Source organism: Dipodomys spectabilis, unplaced genomic scaffold (genome assembly GCF_019054845.1).
Source record: "Dipodomys spectabilis isolate Male_0828 unplaced genomic scaffold, ASM1905484v1 ptg000003l, whole genome shotgun sequence".
NCBI classification, from domain to species: Eukaryota; Metazoa; Chordata; class Mammalia; order Rodentia; family Heteromyidae; genus Dipodomys; species Dipodomys spectabilis.
In genome coordinates this window covers 12,437,949-12,455,284 of record NW_024870680.1, presented here as the reverse complement: position 1 = coordinate 12,455,284, position 17,336 = coordinate 12,437,949, and the positions used below count along the sequence as shown (strand labels likewise).

At 37.7% G+C, this 17,336-nt stretch overlaps 1 protein-coding gene across 1 annotated transcript in view; it reads left to right on the top strand.

Annotated features, from left to right (window-relative positions):
• The window catches only part of Acer3 (alkaline ceramidase 3), a 112,784-nt gene that overhangs the window by 61,264 nt on the left and 34,184 nt on the right, over positions 1 to 17,336 (top strand). Inside the window, exon 3 of the mRNA XM_042689991.1 lies at positions 9,014 to 9,066. Coding sequence (XP_042545925.1) covers positions 9,014 to 9,066 — 53 coding nt within the window. The remainder of the gene's footprint in view (positions 1 to 9,013; positions 9,067 to 17,336) is intronic.

Here is a 17,336-nt window from a genome sequence, read left to right as displayed (position 1 = left end):
ATTTTTTTTTCAATAAAAAAATAAAAATAAATAAATACATAAATAAAAGATTACAAGTTGAGGCCATAGCTCAAATGATATAGAAAGATTACTTGCCAATTACTTTCCCCCAGTGCTGGGGGAAAAAAAGAACAAAAACAAAAAATCCCCCACAACATAGCTTGGTTGTGTGCTGGTGACTCATAATCCTAGCTCCAAAGGCCAAGATTTGAAGCCAGCCCAGGCAGCAAAGTCTGCAGACTCTTATTTCTAATTAAGCACCAAAAAGCTAGAAGTGAAGCTGTGGCTCCAGTGGTACAGCATTAGCCTTCAGCAAAAAAGCCCAGGGACAGTGCCCAGATCCTGAGTTCAAGCTTCAGTACTGTTCACTCACATGTGCATGCATGTGTGTGTGCAAAGACACATACACAATCAATCTGTAAGCATGTATTTCTTCACAGAAACAGCCGCCTGAGCTATTCTCTTTAGTATAGTCTTTCTAATTGGACACAATCTTCACTGCTCTTTTTTTTTTGGGGGGGGGGGTCCGGTCATGGGCCTGAACTCAGGGCTTGGGCACTGTCCCTCAGCTCTTCAGCTCAAGGCTAGTGCTCTACCACACTGCTCTTTTTTTTTTTAGCCTGTTTGATCCAAATGAATCTCTGGGGTTTGAATATACATCCCTAGACTTCCAGACTTAAACATAAAGAATACAAGGTGAGAACAAAGGAACCTATTAAAAAAAAGAACCTACAAAGATAAGAGAACCAGAAGAATAGATTATTACAGAAAAGTAGAGAAGAAAGTATATCAGTATGAAATGCTAGTAAGAAATTGGATAAGATGAAGAGAGAAAATGTTTGCTCAAAGAACTAATTAGGTTTGAGTAATAAAGAGTGAAAGTGACAAAGTAGAAAGAGTTCTCTGACAATTTAGGAGGATGAAGAAACAAAGGTAAATAGGGCAGGAGGTTGATTTTTTGAGGAACTAGAGAATATGTGAAAAGTCATTAGAGAAGTCGAGATTGATGCTATAAGAGAGAAAAGGATGTAATAAAGCAAAGATCTCAGGAGAGTATATAGTATCCCACAGGGATAGCACAGGGCCTGATTGGCCATTGCTACCTGAAGCCTCCTACCTCAGAACATCAGGAAGAAAGCACTGGCACTGCGGTGGGGCAAATGCAGGTTACTAGTCACAAGTGTTCTCGCCAAACCAGAGAATTGTTGTAAACTAAATAGACAAATTATAACTCTTTTAGACTAAATATAAACTGCTTTGTAGTGAATCTCTAGTGATATTTCTTTTTCTTTTTCTTTTTTTTTGGCAGTCGTGGGGCTTGAACTCTGGGCTTGGGCGCTGTCCCTCAGTTCTTCAACTCAAGGCGAGCGCTTTACCGCTTGAACCACAGTGCCACTTCCAGTTTTCTAGGGGTTTACTGGAGATAAGAGTCTCACAGGTGTTCCTGCCCAGGCTGGCTTTGAACCGTGATCCTCAGATCTCAGCCTCCTGAGTAGCTAGGATTACAGGTTTGAGCCACCGGCACCTGGCTTTTAGTGACATTTCTAACAAGGAGCACCTACAAGTCATAAATTTACTCTCACACTGAAACATATTTTTAAAACATTATTTTACATATCACAGGTGAAAATCTGAGACTTAGACATGAGAAGTAGATTTAGAGTCCATTGTACAGAATTGGGACTTGAACCCAAGACCTCTTGAGGTCCTGTCTTTACACTCTTCTTGACACTTGATATAAAATTTAAGTAAGACACTTTGATCTTAAATAGGAACATTAGTTGATATTTTTGGTTAAGGTGTTTTTTGTTTTGTTTTGTTTCATTTTGTGTGATTGCTGGGGGGCTTGATCTCAGAGCCTCAGTGCTGTCCCAGGCTTCTTTTGCTCAAGGCTAGTGTTCTGCCACTTGAGCCACTGCTCCATTTCTTTCTTTCTTTTTTTTTTTTAGGGTAGTTTATTGGAGATCAAAGTCTTACAGACTTCTTGCCCAGGCTGGCTTCAAACCATGATCCTCAGATGGATTTCAGCCTTCTGTGAGCCTCTAGCACCCAGCTTTTGGTCAGATTTTAAAGAACATTAAAATAGAAAATTTGCTGAAACTAATTTCTTAAACTGCTATTATGGTTCAGAATCTATGTAGAAAAATATAAACCAAGTTCTAGGGCTGACTTGGAGATAGTTATATTCTGTCTCTCCCTCTATCCTCTTCTTTCCCCACTCCTCCTCATACTGGGGTTTTAACTTGCCCTTACACTTGGTAAACAGACACAACCACTTGAGCCTCCCTCCTCCCCTCCTAATTTTGGATCATTGCCTTAACTAATTTTGGATCATCTCTAACCTGTTGGAAGTTTATACATTGAAGGAAGAGTTTTTAAAATACCTATAGCATTTCCAGAAAATTTTATGTGCAGCTTTAAACTAGAATCTACTTTTAATATTTAAGAGTTTCTTATGCTTGTCTTCAAACAACCCTTCTGCCTCAGCTTCCCAAATAGTTGGCCATCACATCCAGCTAAGTAAACATTTTAAATTTATTTATTTTATTTTATTGTCAGTCATGGGGCTTGAACTCTGGACATGGGTGCTGTCCCTGTGCTTTTCAGCTCAAGGTGAGCACTTTACTGCTTGAGCCACAGTGCCACTTCCAGTTTTCTAGTGGTTTATTGGAGATAAGAATCTCATGGACTTTTATGCCCAGGCTGGCATTGAACCACGATTCTCAGATCTCAGCCTCTTGAGTAGCTAGGACTACAGGCATGAGACACCGATGCCTGGCTTAAATTTATTTTTTAACTGATACAGAAAACATAAAAATTGTGCACAGTAATGGGGTAATGCGATGTTATGATATATGTATACATTACATGTTTTAGTCAGGGAAACTATCGTTTGTTTAAGGTAGACAATTTCAAAATCCTTCCCTACTACCCTTTGAAATTTATAATACATTATTACTACTTATTTTTCACCACAAAATTCATGAAAATTGTAGATTTCCATAATTTTCCAGATATGCTAGCATTGGTGGAATTTTTTCATTGATCTTTTGCTTTCAGGACTTGGTTTTCACTGATAGAAATGTTTTGTATTCCTTCCCTCACTCCCTCCATTAAGGCATGTCATAGTTTTCCTTTGGATCTGGGTATGGTCAGCATGATAAAACATTTTAAGAGGCTCACAGTGAGTCAGTATTTATACTCTGGCTTATTCTGTTTCCAGTATTTTAATGTGTCTGAAGAGTGCCTGGATTAATCACTAATTAAAGAAGAAATGACCAAAGTGTTTCCTGAACTCTGCTTTGATTGCTGTAAGATGTGGAGAAGTGGCTGGGTTTCCTCATCTGGTTCACATTAAGCATCCTGGTCATTTCTCCCTGCTTCCTTTGCAAACTTCCTCCTTGTTCCTTTTTATGACTGCTTTCTTAGATGATAGACACAAAACCAGTTTTGTACTTGACTAGTTCTCTTCCTTCTCCTCTCTGGACTCCCATTTGCCAAACCCTACATTTTCTTCATCTCTAGAATTTGCCTCTATTTGTGTTGTCTTTATTAAGACCTTATTTTTTACTCACTTGGACTTCTTCATGGAATGGACACCATGAAGTCTTATTCTCAAGTAAAAGTTCTGTTCTTTTGAACACTCTCCTTCAGCACAACCTTATAAAAATTTTGAAATTTTTCTTTGTTGCTTCCAGGAACAGTTGCAATGCAGAGAAAAGCTAGATTGACTTCGTTTCTTGTCTTCTTTCTACTATCTGTGTAACCACGGATAATTCTAAGCACTGCTTTCTTCCTATACAAAATGAGAATAATAATGAATTCTATTAAGGCTTACGTGAATTTTAAAAAGTTATTTAATCTTATTAGATGAAAGATTAAAAAAAACAGTGATCTTTGGCTTTCAATGTATAGAAGAATCATTGACTGATCCTTAGTGTAGGTACCCAACACCCACTGAATCATAAATTTTGAGATTGGTCGAGTATTTATACAGCTGTGTAAGCACAAACAATACACCAAAAGCTAGTAATTGTTAACCTACCAAATATTGTTTCTTGAACTCTGTGTGTGGTAGACTTAATAGAAGAGGGAGCAGAGGAGAATTTTGATTTGGGAATAATAATTAATATGAATCTGGGATACACTGAAAGTTTAAGGTGTAAAAGGATATGATGTATTCATCTTAATCATAAATGGCATAGAAAAAGCTGTACATAAATATATGTAAAAGTGAATAAAGTGTTAAAAATCTGATTAGAGTATATATAGGAGCTCTCTGTGGAAATCTTTCAATATTTATGTGCTTGAAATTATTTCTAAAGAAAAAAGCTGAAAGGAATAAAGAGCAGAAAAATAAAATTGATGTAGTGGTTACATAGGATTTTATTAAGCAAAGACATGGGTTAGCAGCAAGTAGGACTGGACAACAAAGCATAATTCCTGGCAGAAAGAATGGGTAAGTGTGAGATGTAAGATCAGAAACAGAGGCTATTGAATGTTGCTGGATCACAGGTTGCAATGGAAGAAATGAGTGGAGCCAGATTACAGAGTTCTTTGCCTGCCTCACTAGGTGTTTATTCTGTCATTTAACTAAGTAAGATGTGCACAGCCCTGGGAGTAAGAAAAATTATCTGTTGGAACCTGGGAAGAAAGCTCTTCAACTTCAACAACAACTTCCCCTCCTCCTCCCCCTCCTCCTCCCCCTCCCCCCTCCCCCTCCCCCTCCTCCTCCTCCTCCTCCTCCTCCCCCTCCTCCTCCTCCCCCCCCTCTTCCCCTCCCCCCTCCCCATCCCCCTCCTCCTCCTCCTCCTTCTTCTTCTTCTTTGTCATTTGTGAGGCTTGAACTCTGGGTCTGGGCACAGTCCCTGAGCTCTTCAGCTCAAGGCTAGCGCTCTACCACTTGAGCCATAATACCACTTCTGGTTTCTAGTGATTTATTGGAGGTAAGAGACTCATGGACTTTCTTAACTGGGCTGGCTTTGAACCATGATCCTCAAATCTCAGCATCTTGAGTAGCTAGAATTACAGGTGTGAGCCACCAGCGCCCAGCTTCAACTTTATATATATATATAGTTTATTTTACCTCATTAAAAATCACTGTTTTATATTTTTAAAAAATATAAATGGAGCTAAATGTATATGTATGTATACATACATATACATAAAATGCAGTATTATTCAGCTATAAAGAATGAAGTGACATTTTTAAGAAAGTGAGTGAACCGGAAATTATGTTAAGAGAAATAAGTCAGACTGGAAAAGGCAAATGTCACACGTGGAATGTAGACCTTTAAAATAAAAAAGAATGACATGAATGGAAAATGTGGGGTGCTCTTTAGGTTGGGAAACAGGAGGAAGGGAAGAATGAAAGGTATGAATAGAATAATGAAACCCATTAAAATTGTGTAACCATAGAAGAAAGAGAAGAAAGAGTAATTAGAGAGTGAATTGGGTCAAAGTACATCTAATACATGTTTGGAAATATCACAAAGAAACTCCTTTGTATAGTTAATACATACTAATAAGGATAAATATATGGGCAAGGTATTGTGGCCCACACCTGTAATCCCAGCAATGGGAAGACATGTAGGAAGAACTCATATTCTGGCAACATGGCAAGTTTAAGGCCAGCCTGAGCTAGATAACAAGACCCTGTCTCAAAAAACAAACATATATATTAACTATTAGCATACACAGCCAGCACCATAGTATTTATACAGTTTGTAAATATACTTATATGAGGCTGCTTTAAAATACCCTTATTATTAAAGTTGAAAAACTATTCCTTTGTCCTGCCTTGTAATCATAGTGATTTTTACCACTCCCCTTCCCCCCAGCATTGGGGTTTTAACTCAGGTGTAGTGCTCCATCACTGAGCCACTCTCTAGCCATTTTTTTTCTGGTCATTGTTAAGTTTGGGTCTCACATCCTTACTAACCTGTAGTTGTTGACTAACAGACACATGCCCCTGCATCCAGCTGGAATCTTACAGACTTTGTCTTGGCTGTCTTGGGACCTTGATCATCCCAATCTCAACCTTCCAGGTAGCTTAGAATAACAGGCATGCTCCACTGTACACAGCTATGGTTTGAGGAAGGGATGAACTTTTCTGTCCAGGCTGGCCTCAGACCATTATCCTCCCCATCTCAGCCAACTAAGTAGCTAGAAAAGTGGTATTTTTTAAAAATGCCAAATTGATAATGTCTCTGTGTGAGTGTAGTTTTCAACAACTTTATTTGCAGAATAGGCAAATCTATTAGAACAGATAGTAGACCACTACTAATAATATACTACTACTACTACTACTAGACTAATAATCACCCATGGCTGGAGGAGTTAACAGAAAAATGAGGAGTGCATGACAATGGAAATAGTATATAAATGTATACTAATAAAGATAGCTAGCAAACTAGCAAAAATGAGTGGTTTGCTTTAAAAGAACAAAGTGTAAAATATTGTATGAAGAAAGATATTGTTCCATTACATCTCTCTGCATTTGAAATCTACCACAAATGTCAGTTGCAGCAGAATATTTTTTTAAAGAAATAAAATCTGGGCTGGGAAGGTGGCTCAGTGTTAGAGCGCTTACCTTGCATGCATGAGGCCCTGGGTTCGATTCCTCAGCACCACATAAGCAAAAAGAAAAAAGCCGGAAGTGGCGCTGTGGCTCAAGTGGTAGAGCACTAGCCTTGAGCTGAAGAGCTGAGGGACAGCGCCCAGGCCGAGTTCAGGCCCCACAACCGGACCACCCCCCCACAAAAAAAAAAAAAAAAATCTAGGAGTAAATCTAGTGCTACTCTGCCTTGAAAACTAACATCGCTACCATAATAGATTTTCCATCAGAATGCTGTTTTATGTCTTACCCAACTTGGATTATTAAAAGCAAATGGATTATAGTGGTCTCTGAGCCATCAGACTTTTGTGTTATGTCTTTTGTGTATGTGTGTGTTAGTACCAGGTCTTAGACTCAGGGCTTTGTACTTTAACTCACCTTATTTGCTTAAAAAAAAAAAAAATCCCTGTCATTCTGCCACTTGTACCTCACCTCTCTATTCTAGTATTTTTGCTGGTTAATTGGAGCTCTCCATTGGACTTTTCTATCCAGGCTGGCCTGGAATTGTGACCTTAAGGTCTCAGGCTAAGACCTTTCTACCCTGAGTAACTAGAATTACAGTCATAAACTACTGGCGCCTGGCTTAATGCTATAAAATTTATAATAACAAGAAAATATTTTGAAAATGTTTGGGTAAAAGCAGTCCTTGAGTAAAGCTTGATGAACTGGCTGTTCTAGCTTTAGAACAAATAATCATCTCACTTCACTTTCACTTTTTATAGTGATTTTTAAAGCAAAAATAACAAGTTTGAAATTTTTCTGAAGTGGCCTCATATAAATCTAATATAAATTATTTACCTTTTTGGGGGGGCCAGTCCTGGGGCTTGAACTCAGGGCCTTGGCACTGTCCCTGAGATGCTTTTGTTCAAGGCTAGCACTCTATCACTTGAGCCATAGTGCCATTTCTGGCTTTTTCAGTTTATGAGATACTGAGGAATTGAACCCAGGGCTTCATGCATGCTAGGCAAGCACTGTACCACTAAGCTACATTCCCAGCCCCCTTACCATGATTATAATGCTAGACCTCCACTCATTCTTGCTTTCCTTCACAAGGGTGCCTCCTCTGTGCTCCCATGCTACTGTATCTTCATTTTCTGGTTTCTTCTGTGTTTTTGCCTTTCTCCTCCAGTAGACTATATGCTTCATTAAGACCAGTGGTTGAATCTTTCTACTTCATCATCTGTAACTGAACTTGGCAAACAGGAAGTACTTAGTAAATGCTGAACTAACCCTACTCAGAAAAGAAATCCTATTACTAGATATCGTTAAGTTTTTAAAAAGTGAAACAGACTTATTGAAAATGTATCTTAATGTTTAATTTTGTTAAAACCATCTTATTCAATAGTAAATTTTTATTAGTTACTTACTAAGTTTGTTCTAAGCATTGAAAATGGTTGTTGTAGAAACAGTAGCTCTCCTTTTATAGTCATTTCTGATAACTAAATGTACCATTAACAGGCATGGGAACACCACTGGCCTCTCTTCGTAAACATACCACTTAGCTGTTTGGATCACTAGTGTCAGGGAGTGCTAAAGTATAGCTAAGCAGCTATACACATGAAAGCTTATCCAGAGCATCGAGTAATATATTTAATAGCAATGATGGGATATTGTTAGTCTAAGTGATTTCACTTAGTGGGCAGAACTTAAGAAAACTTACAATGTGGGCTGGGGATGTGCTTAAGTAGTAGACACTAGCCTAGCAAGTGCAAGGTGCTGAGTTCAAGCTCCAGTCCTGCCCAAAAAGAAAATGAAAACTTATAATGTGCTTGTTTCCTTCTATACTAAAGTCTGAATTACAGAACTTACCTATCATCAGCTGTATCATTTATTTTAATTTTTATTTTTTTATTGTGAAAATACTGTACAGAGGGGTTACAATTACATGGGCAAGATAATGAGTACATTTCTTATCAAGCATTATAGCCTCCTCCTTTGTTTCCCCTTCCCATCCCTTCCCATCCTCCCCCCCACCCAATCTCAGCTGTACCATTCTACAAGATTTTATAAACTTTGTTTCCCTAAAACTTAGTGCTTTCACATACCTTATTGTCTTCTAAAATCACTCTTTCATCTCTAAAGAATTTATTTTTTTTGGGGGGGGGGGTCTGGTCATGGGCCTGAACTCTAGGCCTGGGCGCTGTCCCTCAGCTCTTCAGCTCAAGGCTAGCACTCTACCACTTGAGCCACAGCGCCACTTCTGGCTTTTTTTTTTCTGCTTATGTGGTGCTGAGGAATCGAACCCAGGGCCTCAAGCATGCAAGGCAAGTGCTCTACCACTGAGCCACCTTCCCAGCCCAATAATTTATTTTTTAAAATTTTATTGTCAAGGTAATGTGCAGAGGGGCTCTAAAGAAATAATGCTAATTGTTTTTTATTTGTTTGCTTTAATTTCAGTGGTAGGAATGGGATCCTGGTGCTTCCACATGACTCTGAAATATGAAATGCAGGTTAGTAATCACACTATTCTTATTAATATTGTCATATTATTTGAGAAATGAAAACATAACTCAAGGGTGGTTAAAGTGATGGGAGTGGGATTTGTAATCTCTGGAAGCAAGCAGATAAATTATCATCCATAAAAGAGTGAAAGTAGTATAGCTTTTTAACAACTCTGTTTAGTCATACACAATTAAAGAGTGGAGTCACACAAAAACATCTTAAAAAGACATAAACAGTTCACCAAAACAGTATCTCAATGCATGAATCTTTCATGTCTTTGTGACGTCTATTTCAGTAGTTCATTCATTCTAACTGGTAAAGATTTAGAAGTATTCAAGAATGTTTAGTTCACTTTCTTTGCTCTAGAGAAGCCATATGCCCAGTCTTCAATCTTTGGACCTCTTAGTTGACCATCACTAATTTCTAGAATAGTACTTTCTAGCAGAAATAAAATCTGAGCTTTGTGTATAATTTAAGGTTTTCTTGGAGCCCTGTTGAAGAAACATAATTATCTATTAATATTACATTTTATTTAACATAGTATAACTAAAGAATTACTTCAACATATAATCAATAAAAATTTATTACCAAAGTGTTTTATAACCTGTTATATGGAGTGTGTTTGACAATCACAGTATATTTCAATTTGGAGTGGGCTTTTTTCCAGTGTCAACTAGCTACATTGCAATGGCTAATGGCTACTATGATTAGATAATGATATTATTTAGGATCTGCATACACAATAATCTGAATTATTTGTTTATTTTTTGCTCAGTTGTGGGGCCTGAACTCTGGGCTTGGGCGCTGTACTTCAGCTCTTCAGCTCAAGGCTAACGCTCTACAACTTGAGCCACAGCACCACTTCCAGCTGTTTCTGCTTATGTAGTGTTGAGGAATCGAATTCAGGGCCTCATACATGCAAGGCAAGCACTCTACCACTTAGCTGCCTTCCCAGCCCTGAATTATTTATTTTAAAGCTATCCTTTAAATATATTCTTAGAGTTGATTCTAATACTAACACATTTTAAGGTGTTAGGAATGTTGTGCTTGACTTGGAGAAGACCCAAATGGATGAAAAACTAAACACAGAGCCCAGAGCTGGTGGCTTTCACCTATAATCCTAGCTACTCAAGAGTCTGAGATTGAAACATCATGGTTTGGAGCCATCCTGGGCAGACAGATCCTGAAGACTCTTACCTTAAATTAACCAGCAAAAAGCTGGGAGTGGAGGCCTGGATCAAGTAATAGAGTACTATCCCTGAATGGAAAGCTAAGCAAGAGTATGAATTCCTGAATTTAAGCCCTAGTATCATCACAAACACAGAACAGAATGTACTTACTCTCACTTTATTTGCTCTTAAAAAACAGATTTATAAGAAATAATAGAAATAGATCAGTGGTACTCACTAAAACACTATGTTAAAAATGAAGTAGGCAAGGGAAGGGGTGGCATGGTCCAAAAAGAAATGTACTCATTACCTGATATTTATAACTGTATCCCTGCTGTACATCACCTTTATAATAATTTTTCAAGTAATGGACATATTTTATGGAAATATGAACAATATGGAGCTAGGAAGAATCTGTAAAGGTTTAAAACATCAGACAGAGTCTGAAGAGATCGGGGCTTGGAATGTGGCTTAGTGTTAGAGAGTTTGCCTAAGAAGCATTGAAGCCTGGATTCAATTCCTTTGTATCACATAAACAAAAAAATAAAATTAATTTTTAAAAAAGGAATCTGAAAGGGTAACTTTTTTACATAGTGAAAGAATGAAATGACATACTAGATTTGACTCCTAAGCCAAGTAAGGAGTCATTGCAATGTCTGGTATATGTGACAATAGCTATAAGTTAAAACATGAAGTTTTAGAAGTGCACCCAGAGATATTTAAAATACTTAACTGTATAGAAAGGGTCCCAGCTATCAGAGTGCCCATACTAGTGAGCTGGATATGTGACACCATTCAATATGAACAATAGAAGAAATTGAACCAGGCCATACTGTATTTCCAGTCAGCCATAATGACAAGTTCCACAAGGATGTGCTAGAGGTTGGTGGGTTAGCAAATCATGTCTATTTCTAAGGTAGATCATTAATAGAATCAGAAAACTTTACATCATAACACTAGAATGTCTTAACCTTACTGAAAGACTAGGATTAGGTACTAAAATGTTCAATCCTGTCTTAAACATCTGTGAAAAAGATGCCACTTTTGGTGTCTGTCCACCAGTTCAGCTCAGCAGTGAGTCAACTGGCTTCTGCAAGAAGTTTGGCCGTGTGGTTATTGAGACAGAATTATGATAAAAGAGCTTGCATATGTTCATGTGCTTCAGAAAAACCTAAAGTTCCTTGTGATCAGAATATAGATACTCAAAAGACTGATAAATGACCAAATTACCAATGAACTTTCTTGAACTTGTTTTGACCAAAGAGAGGCCCACTGATTTCTCTCCCTTTGTTTTTGTTTTTCTTCCTTTTCCTTCCTCTAAAAGTTTTAATACTTTCAAGGACTTAAAAAATAATCATATTTAAGCTCTCTTCTCTTTGTAAAGTGTTTGGATTGAAGGAAGAAGTTAGATTTGTTTAGTTTCACAAGTGAACTCCCAAAATTTAGGGAGCCAGATGATTTCAACTGATTTTCAAACTATGTTCAGCTGATTTTATTTTGTCCTGCTTTCATACTGTAGGGCAAAGCCTACAAATATTGCTTATTTTGAAAGTATAAAACAGCAGTATCTCGTTTTATAATTAATAATCAGGTTTTGGTGTTTGTGACAGTTTGAGTTTTTAAAGACTTATTTGTGGGATGCTAATCTCTAGACACTGTCTTCACTCCTCCTTTAGTATATCTAAGCACTGTCTCAGTTGAACCATTATTATTAGCCTTGTAGGAAATACTGTTTATTTATGTTTTTAAAGTGATGTTTATTTTTCTCTCTCTCTCCTTGCTGATGGGTGAGACAGTTTAGGTATGTTTTATTTTGTTCCGTTTTACATTGATCTAAGTATTTGAGTTAAATGTTCTTTTTTCTGAGTGGGCTGGCCTACTAATGTAGGTTTGTTTTTCCTACTATTGATTGCTATTAAGTGCTTTTACATCTAGAATGTTGGCCCGTGAGATTAATTTTTCAATATCCCAGCTACAGATATGCCCTTAACTAGCCTAAAGAATTTTGTTGTAATTTAATTATTCTTGCCTGTCCTTTAATTAAGCCCTATGATAGTCTAGCTTTAAAAATGAAGTTGAGTCCCTTCCTCATGGTATAACCCCTGTTTTCACTGTATTTGATGTTGGTATAATTTGTGGAGGGGAAGGGAAAAAAACCAATTGTTTAAATAGGGATACAGGTGGGCTCCTTGCAACAATGAGATGTACAAGATGTTATGTCGAAAAACGAACTTTACAACTTTGGTGTGGGAGGGGGGCGGGGCAGGGGGGGGAATGGGAGGGCAGGGATGGTAAGGGGAAACAAAGGAGGAGGCAACAATGCTTGATAAGAAATGTACTCATTACCTTGCTCATGTAATTGTAACCCCTTTGTAAGGTATTTTCACAATTTAAAAAAATGAAGTTGATGTCCTTTAGGTCAGTAGTCCTAAAGAAACAGGAAACAGGGAAGTGGCGCTGTGGCTCAAAGTGGTAGTCTTGAGCAGAAAAACTCAGTGATAACACCTATGCTCTGAGTTCAAGTCCAGTGACTGACAAAAAAGAAAGAATACAAAACAAAAACATGAAATGGATATATTTCCCTTGGATATATTTTTAAATACCTAAAAGGAGCTTGATAAGATTTGAGATTTGTAGCACAATAAATGTACTTAATGTCACTAATGTGAGCTGTTAAAAGTAGTGTCACTGAGTGTTTGATTATATAGGAAAAACAGTGTTTTGAGGAATGACATAGCTATGTCATTGCTTATCTTTTGGCAAAAATTCAACAACAATCTGTGTCTACAATACTGAGTTTAAGATTTGAAAAAACAAGAATTGTTAAATTGCTTCTATTCTTGTAAATGTAGAAGTATGAGGTGTTAATAATGCAGATATCACCATTTCTCCTCTACTGACAGGTCTGGTTTATGTCAGCTCATTTTCTAGCAGGTAGGGAATGATTTTGACAGGTTGATGGTTTTTCAAGATAACAGAAATACTCATGTCTTCCACCCACTAGACGACTCTAATATTTAAATGTTAGTGATATTCTAAGAAATGTTCGTATTAGACTTGAGTGTTATGTCACTTCATTTTAAAAGGAAGTTTGGCTCAAGACATGTATTATCTTGTTTTGTTTTTGTGCTGGTCCTGGGGCTTGGACTAAGGCGCTTTTTTGTTTTTGTGTTGGTCCTGGGGCTTGAACTCAGGCACTATCCCTCAGGATGTTATCCCTAATTTTGTTTTGTTTTGTTTTGCTCAAACAATGTATCACTTGAACTTTAGCTCTACTTCAAGCTTTTTGGTTAATTGGAAATAAGAGTCTGTGAAGACTTTCTTGCCTGAACTTGTTTCAAACTGCAATCTTCAAATCTCATCCTCCTGAGTAACTAGAATTACAGATATGAGCCACTAGTGCCACTCTCCTAGAGACTACTGAAAATATTCCAGCTATCTAGCTCTAATCCTGTTTACCCTAGACTGCCTTGCCTTGCCCCAGAAAATCACTTTCCCTTGTGCCTCGTGACCTCTGACAATACTGGTGCTTTCCTGTGTAGACTTCTGTAGTATAGCACTGTGTATAACCCTGCTTGGGAACTGTAACCATCTTTTCAGTAGCAATTGTCTTTTCATCTATTGGCCTCTCACCTGTATAATAACAAAACCCACATTTAAAATTATACTCCACCATCAACATGCTTAAACTTTTTCAATGGCTTTACTACTCTTCTCGCCCTCTTTTTTTTGTTAATACTGGGATTTTGTCAGGTAGATGCTCTACCACTTGAGCCATACCTCCAGAGGCTCTTTTGCTATTTTCATTACTTTTTCATTAGGGTCCCAAATTTATGACCAAGTCAACTTGGATTGTGATCCTCCTGTTTATGTTTCCCACATAGCAAGGATATTAGGCATGAGCCCCTGCACCTGTACTTATCTTTTTTTTTTTAATTTAATTTAATTTTATTTGTGAACTTACTGTACAGAGGAGTTACAGTTACATGGGCAGGATAATGCATACATTTCTTACCAAGCATTGCAGCCTCCTCCTTTGTTTACCCTTCACATCCCTTCCCAGCCTCCCGAAAGACTTAAAGAGAAACTTCTCTGAAGAAGAAAGAAGGATGGCCAATAGACACATGAAGAAATGTTCAACATCCCTAACCATAAAAGAAATGCAAATCAAAACAGCATTGAGATATTACCTTACTCCAGTTAGAACGGCAAAAATCAAGAACTCTAACAACAACAGATGCTGGAGGGGATGTGGACAGAAAGGAACCTTACTTCATTGTTGGTGGGAATGTAAACTTGTTCAACCACTTTGGAAAGCAGTATGGAGGTTCCTCAAAAGACTTCACATAGAGCTCCCCTATGACCCAGCAATCCCACTTTTGGGCATTTACCCAAATGATCACAAACAAGACCACACTAAAGCTACCAGCACAACTATGTTTATTGCAGCATTATTTACCATAGCTAAGATATGGAACCAACCCAGATGCCCCTCAGTAGATGAATGGATCAAGAAAATGTGGTATATATACACAATGGAATTCTATGCCTCCATCAGAAAGAATGACATTGCCCCATTTGTTAGGAAATGGAAAAACTTGGAAAAAATTATATTAAGTGAAGTAAGCCAGGCCCAAAGAAACATAGGTCCCATGGTTTCCCTTATTTGTAATATCTAGTATATGTATGAGTCAAGCGGAAAAGGTCAGATAATGTGATGTCAGGAAAATGAACCCTTAGATGTGTATTTTAATGTTTTTTTTCTTTCATGCATGTGTTTCTAACACATTTATAAGATTATCTCTTTGTTGCTTTGTATGTCCCTCCCCCACAGTATAACCCCTGCTTTCACTATATTTGATGTCAGTATAACTTGTGGAGGAGATGGGGAAAAACCAGTTGTTTAAGGATACAGGTGGACCTGTTGCAACAATAAGAAGTACAAGTTGTCATGTCCAAAACGAGCTGTACTTATCTTTTATTGGTTGAGATAGGGTCTTAAGAACTTTTTGCTCAGGCATTGAACTTTAGTTCTCCTGATCTCCATTACTGAGTAGTTAGGAATATAAGCATGAGCCACTGTACCCAGCCACCATTCTTTTAAGATAAAATTTAAAATGCCTTTTTTGCCTAAAACATTTGCATACTTTGTTTGCTTCTTATCTTCCCTCTTGTTTTATATTCCTTCTTTCCCTCAGTAATTAAACTTCAAAGACACTGGGCTCTTTTTCAGTTATTCAACCTCCCTTCCTGTCATAAGATATTTCCATAAGCTGTTCCTTCTTTAAAGCTTCTCACATTCCCTCCAGTTTCTTTTTAAATTCCATGTAAATATTTCTCAGGTCTCATTTTCATGTCATTCTGTTAATAAAATTTTTCTCAGATCTTTCTTTGCTAGTCCTGGGGCTTGAACTCAGGGCCTGGGCACTGACCCTGAGCTGCTTCTGCTCAAGGCTAGTGCTCTACCACTTGAGCCACAATGCCACTTCTGGAATTTTCTGAGCTTATTGGAGATAAGAGTCTCACAGATTTTTCCTTCCCAGGATGCTTCCAACTTGATCCTCAGATCTCAGTTTCTTGAGTAGGTAGGATTACAGGTGTGAGCCACTGGAGTCCAGCATTAAGACCATTTTTAATGATCACAGTACCTTATACTTATCCTTCATAGCATTTTTCATAATTATAATTAAGTACTCAATTGTATAATTAACTGTTTAGGGTGTCTTTCTTCTATGCAAGATTGTAAGTCACCATGAGAACCAGAACTGTTCTTGTAGCAAAAGAAGGGGTGACATTGTCCAAAAAGAAATGTCTCATTACCTGGCTTACGTAACTGTAACCCCTCTATCACCTTTATAACAGCAATAAAAAATATGTGTTTTTGTCTCTGTCACATAGCATGCTTTTAGGTGTGCCTCATACCTGCTTAATAATTTAGTCAAGGAATAAAAGAATTCAGTTCCTTTCATGGGCTGAATGGATAATCTATGAGATAACTGAAAAAGTGGATCTTTTTATGTCCTACCTTCTCAAGGTGTTGCTAGAAGGTCTGCAGAAATGGGCTATGGAGCCTAGCACCAGTAACTTATGCCTAAACTTCACCCCCTCCCTCTTTTCTGGTAGTACTGAGATTTTGAACTCAGACTCTTAACTCAGAATCCTAACTTACTAAGGTGGCTAAGATCTAAGGATCAGAGTTTGAAGCTAGCCTGGGCAGGAAAGCTCTTAAGACTCTTTCCACCAATTAACTTAAAAAAAAAAAAGAACTGAAGGTGTGTCTCACATGGTAGCCATGAGCAAAAAAAGCTCAGGGAGGATGTGGGAATGTGGCTTAGTGGTTGAATGCTTGCCTAGAATGCATGAAGCCCTGGGTTTGATTCCTCAGTACCACATAAACAGAAAAAGCCTGAAGTGGTGCTGGGGCTTAAGTGATAGGAGCACAGACAGGCTCAGGCCAGCCCTGAGTTCAAGCCCCAGGACCAGTACACTCTTGTGCACACATGCACGCGTGCTCATGCACATACAGACACACACACACTTACAAATCTATAATACTTCCCTTCGTTTCTAGCCTTCAGTTTAGTACATAAAGGCTATAGTTACTATTATTATTGGGCTGATAATAAATACTTTAGAGACATAGGCTACTTGGGTTAATAAAATTGTTTCTGTGGTCATTAATATTTTTTAACTTGTGTTTAGTGAATGTTTTATCTATTTAAGGTATATAGGAAGGAAGGAAATGCAAAAGAATACTGGTAGTAGACACTATTCTTTCCTAGAAGTATAATATAGTTTGTGATAGCAAATGATATGAGCAGTGTGATTACAAAGTCTCCCTGTGGGAATAGTGAGTCAGGTCTGCTACTTAGGATATACATTAGAACAGATAGATAAACCTGTTTATTTAAAAACAAGACATTATACATACATACTCAGTAAGTTAGATGATAATAAATATATTAAAGAAATGATAGGCCATGCAAGGAGGTATTGTGTTTCAAGCCAGCCCTAGCAAAAAGTTAGCAAAACCTCATTCAACAAACAAGCTCGGTATGCTGGCTCATGCCTCCAATCTCACTATGTGGGACATGTAGGTAAGAGTACAG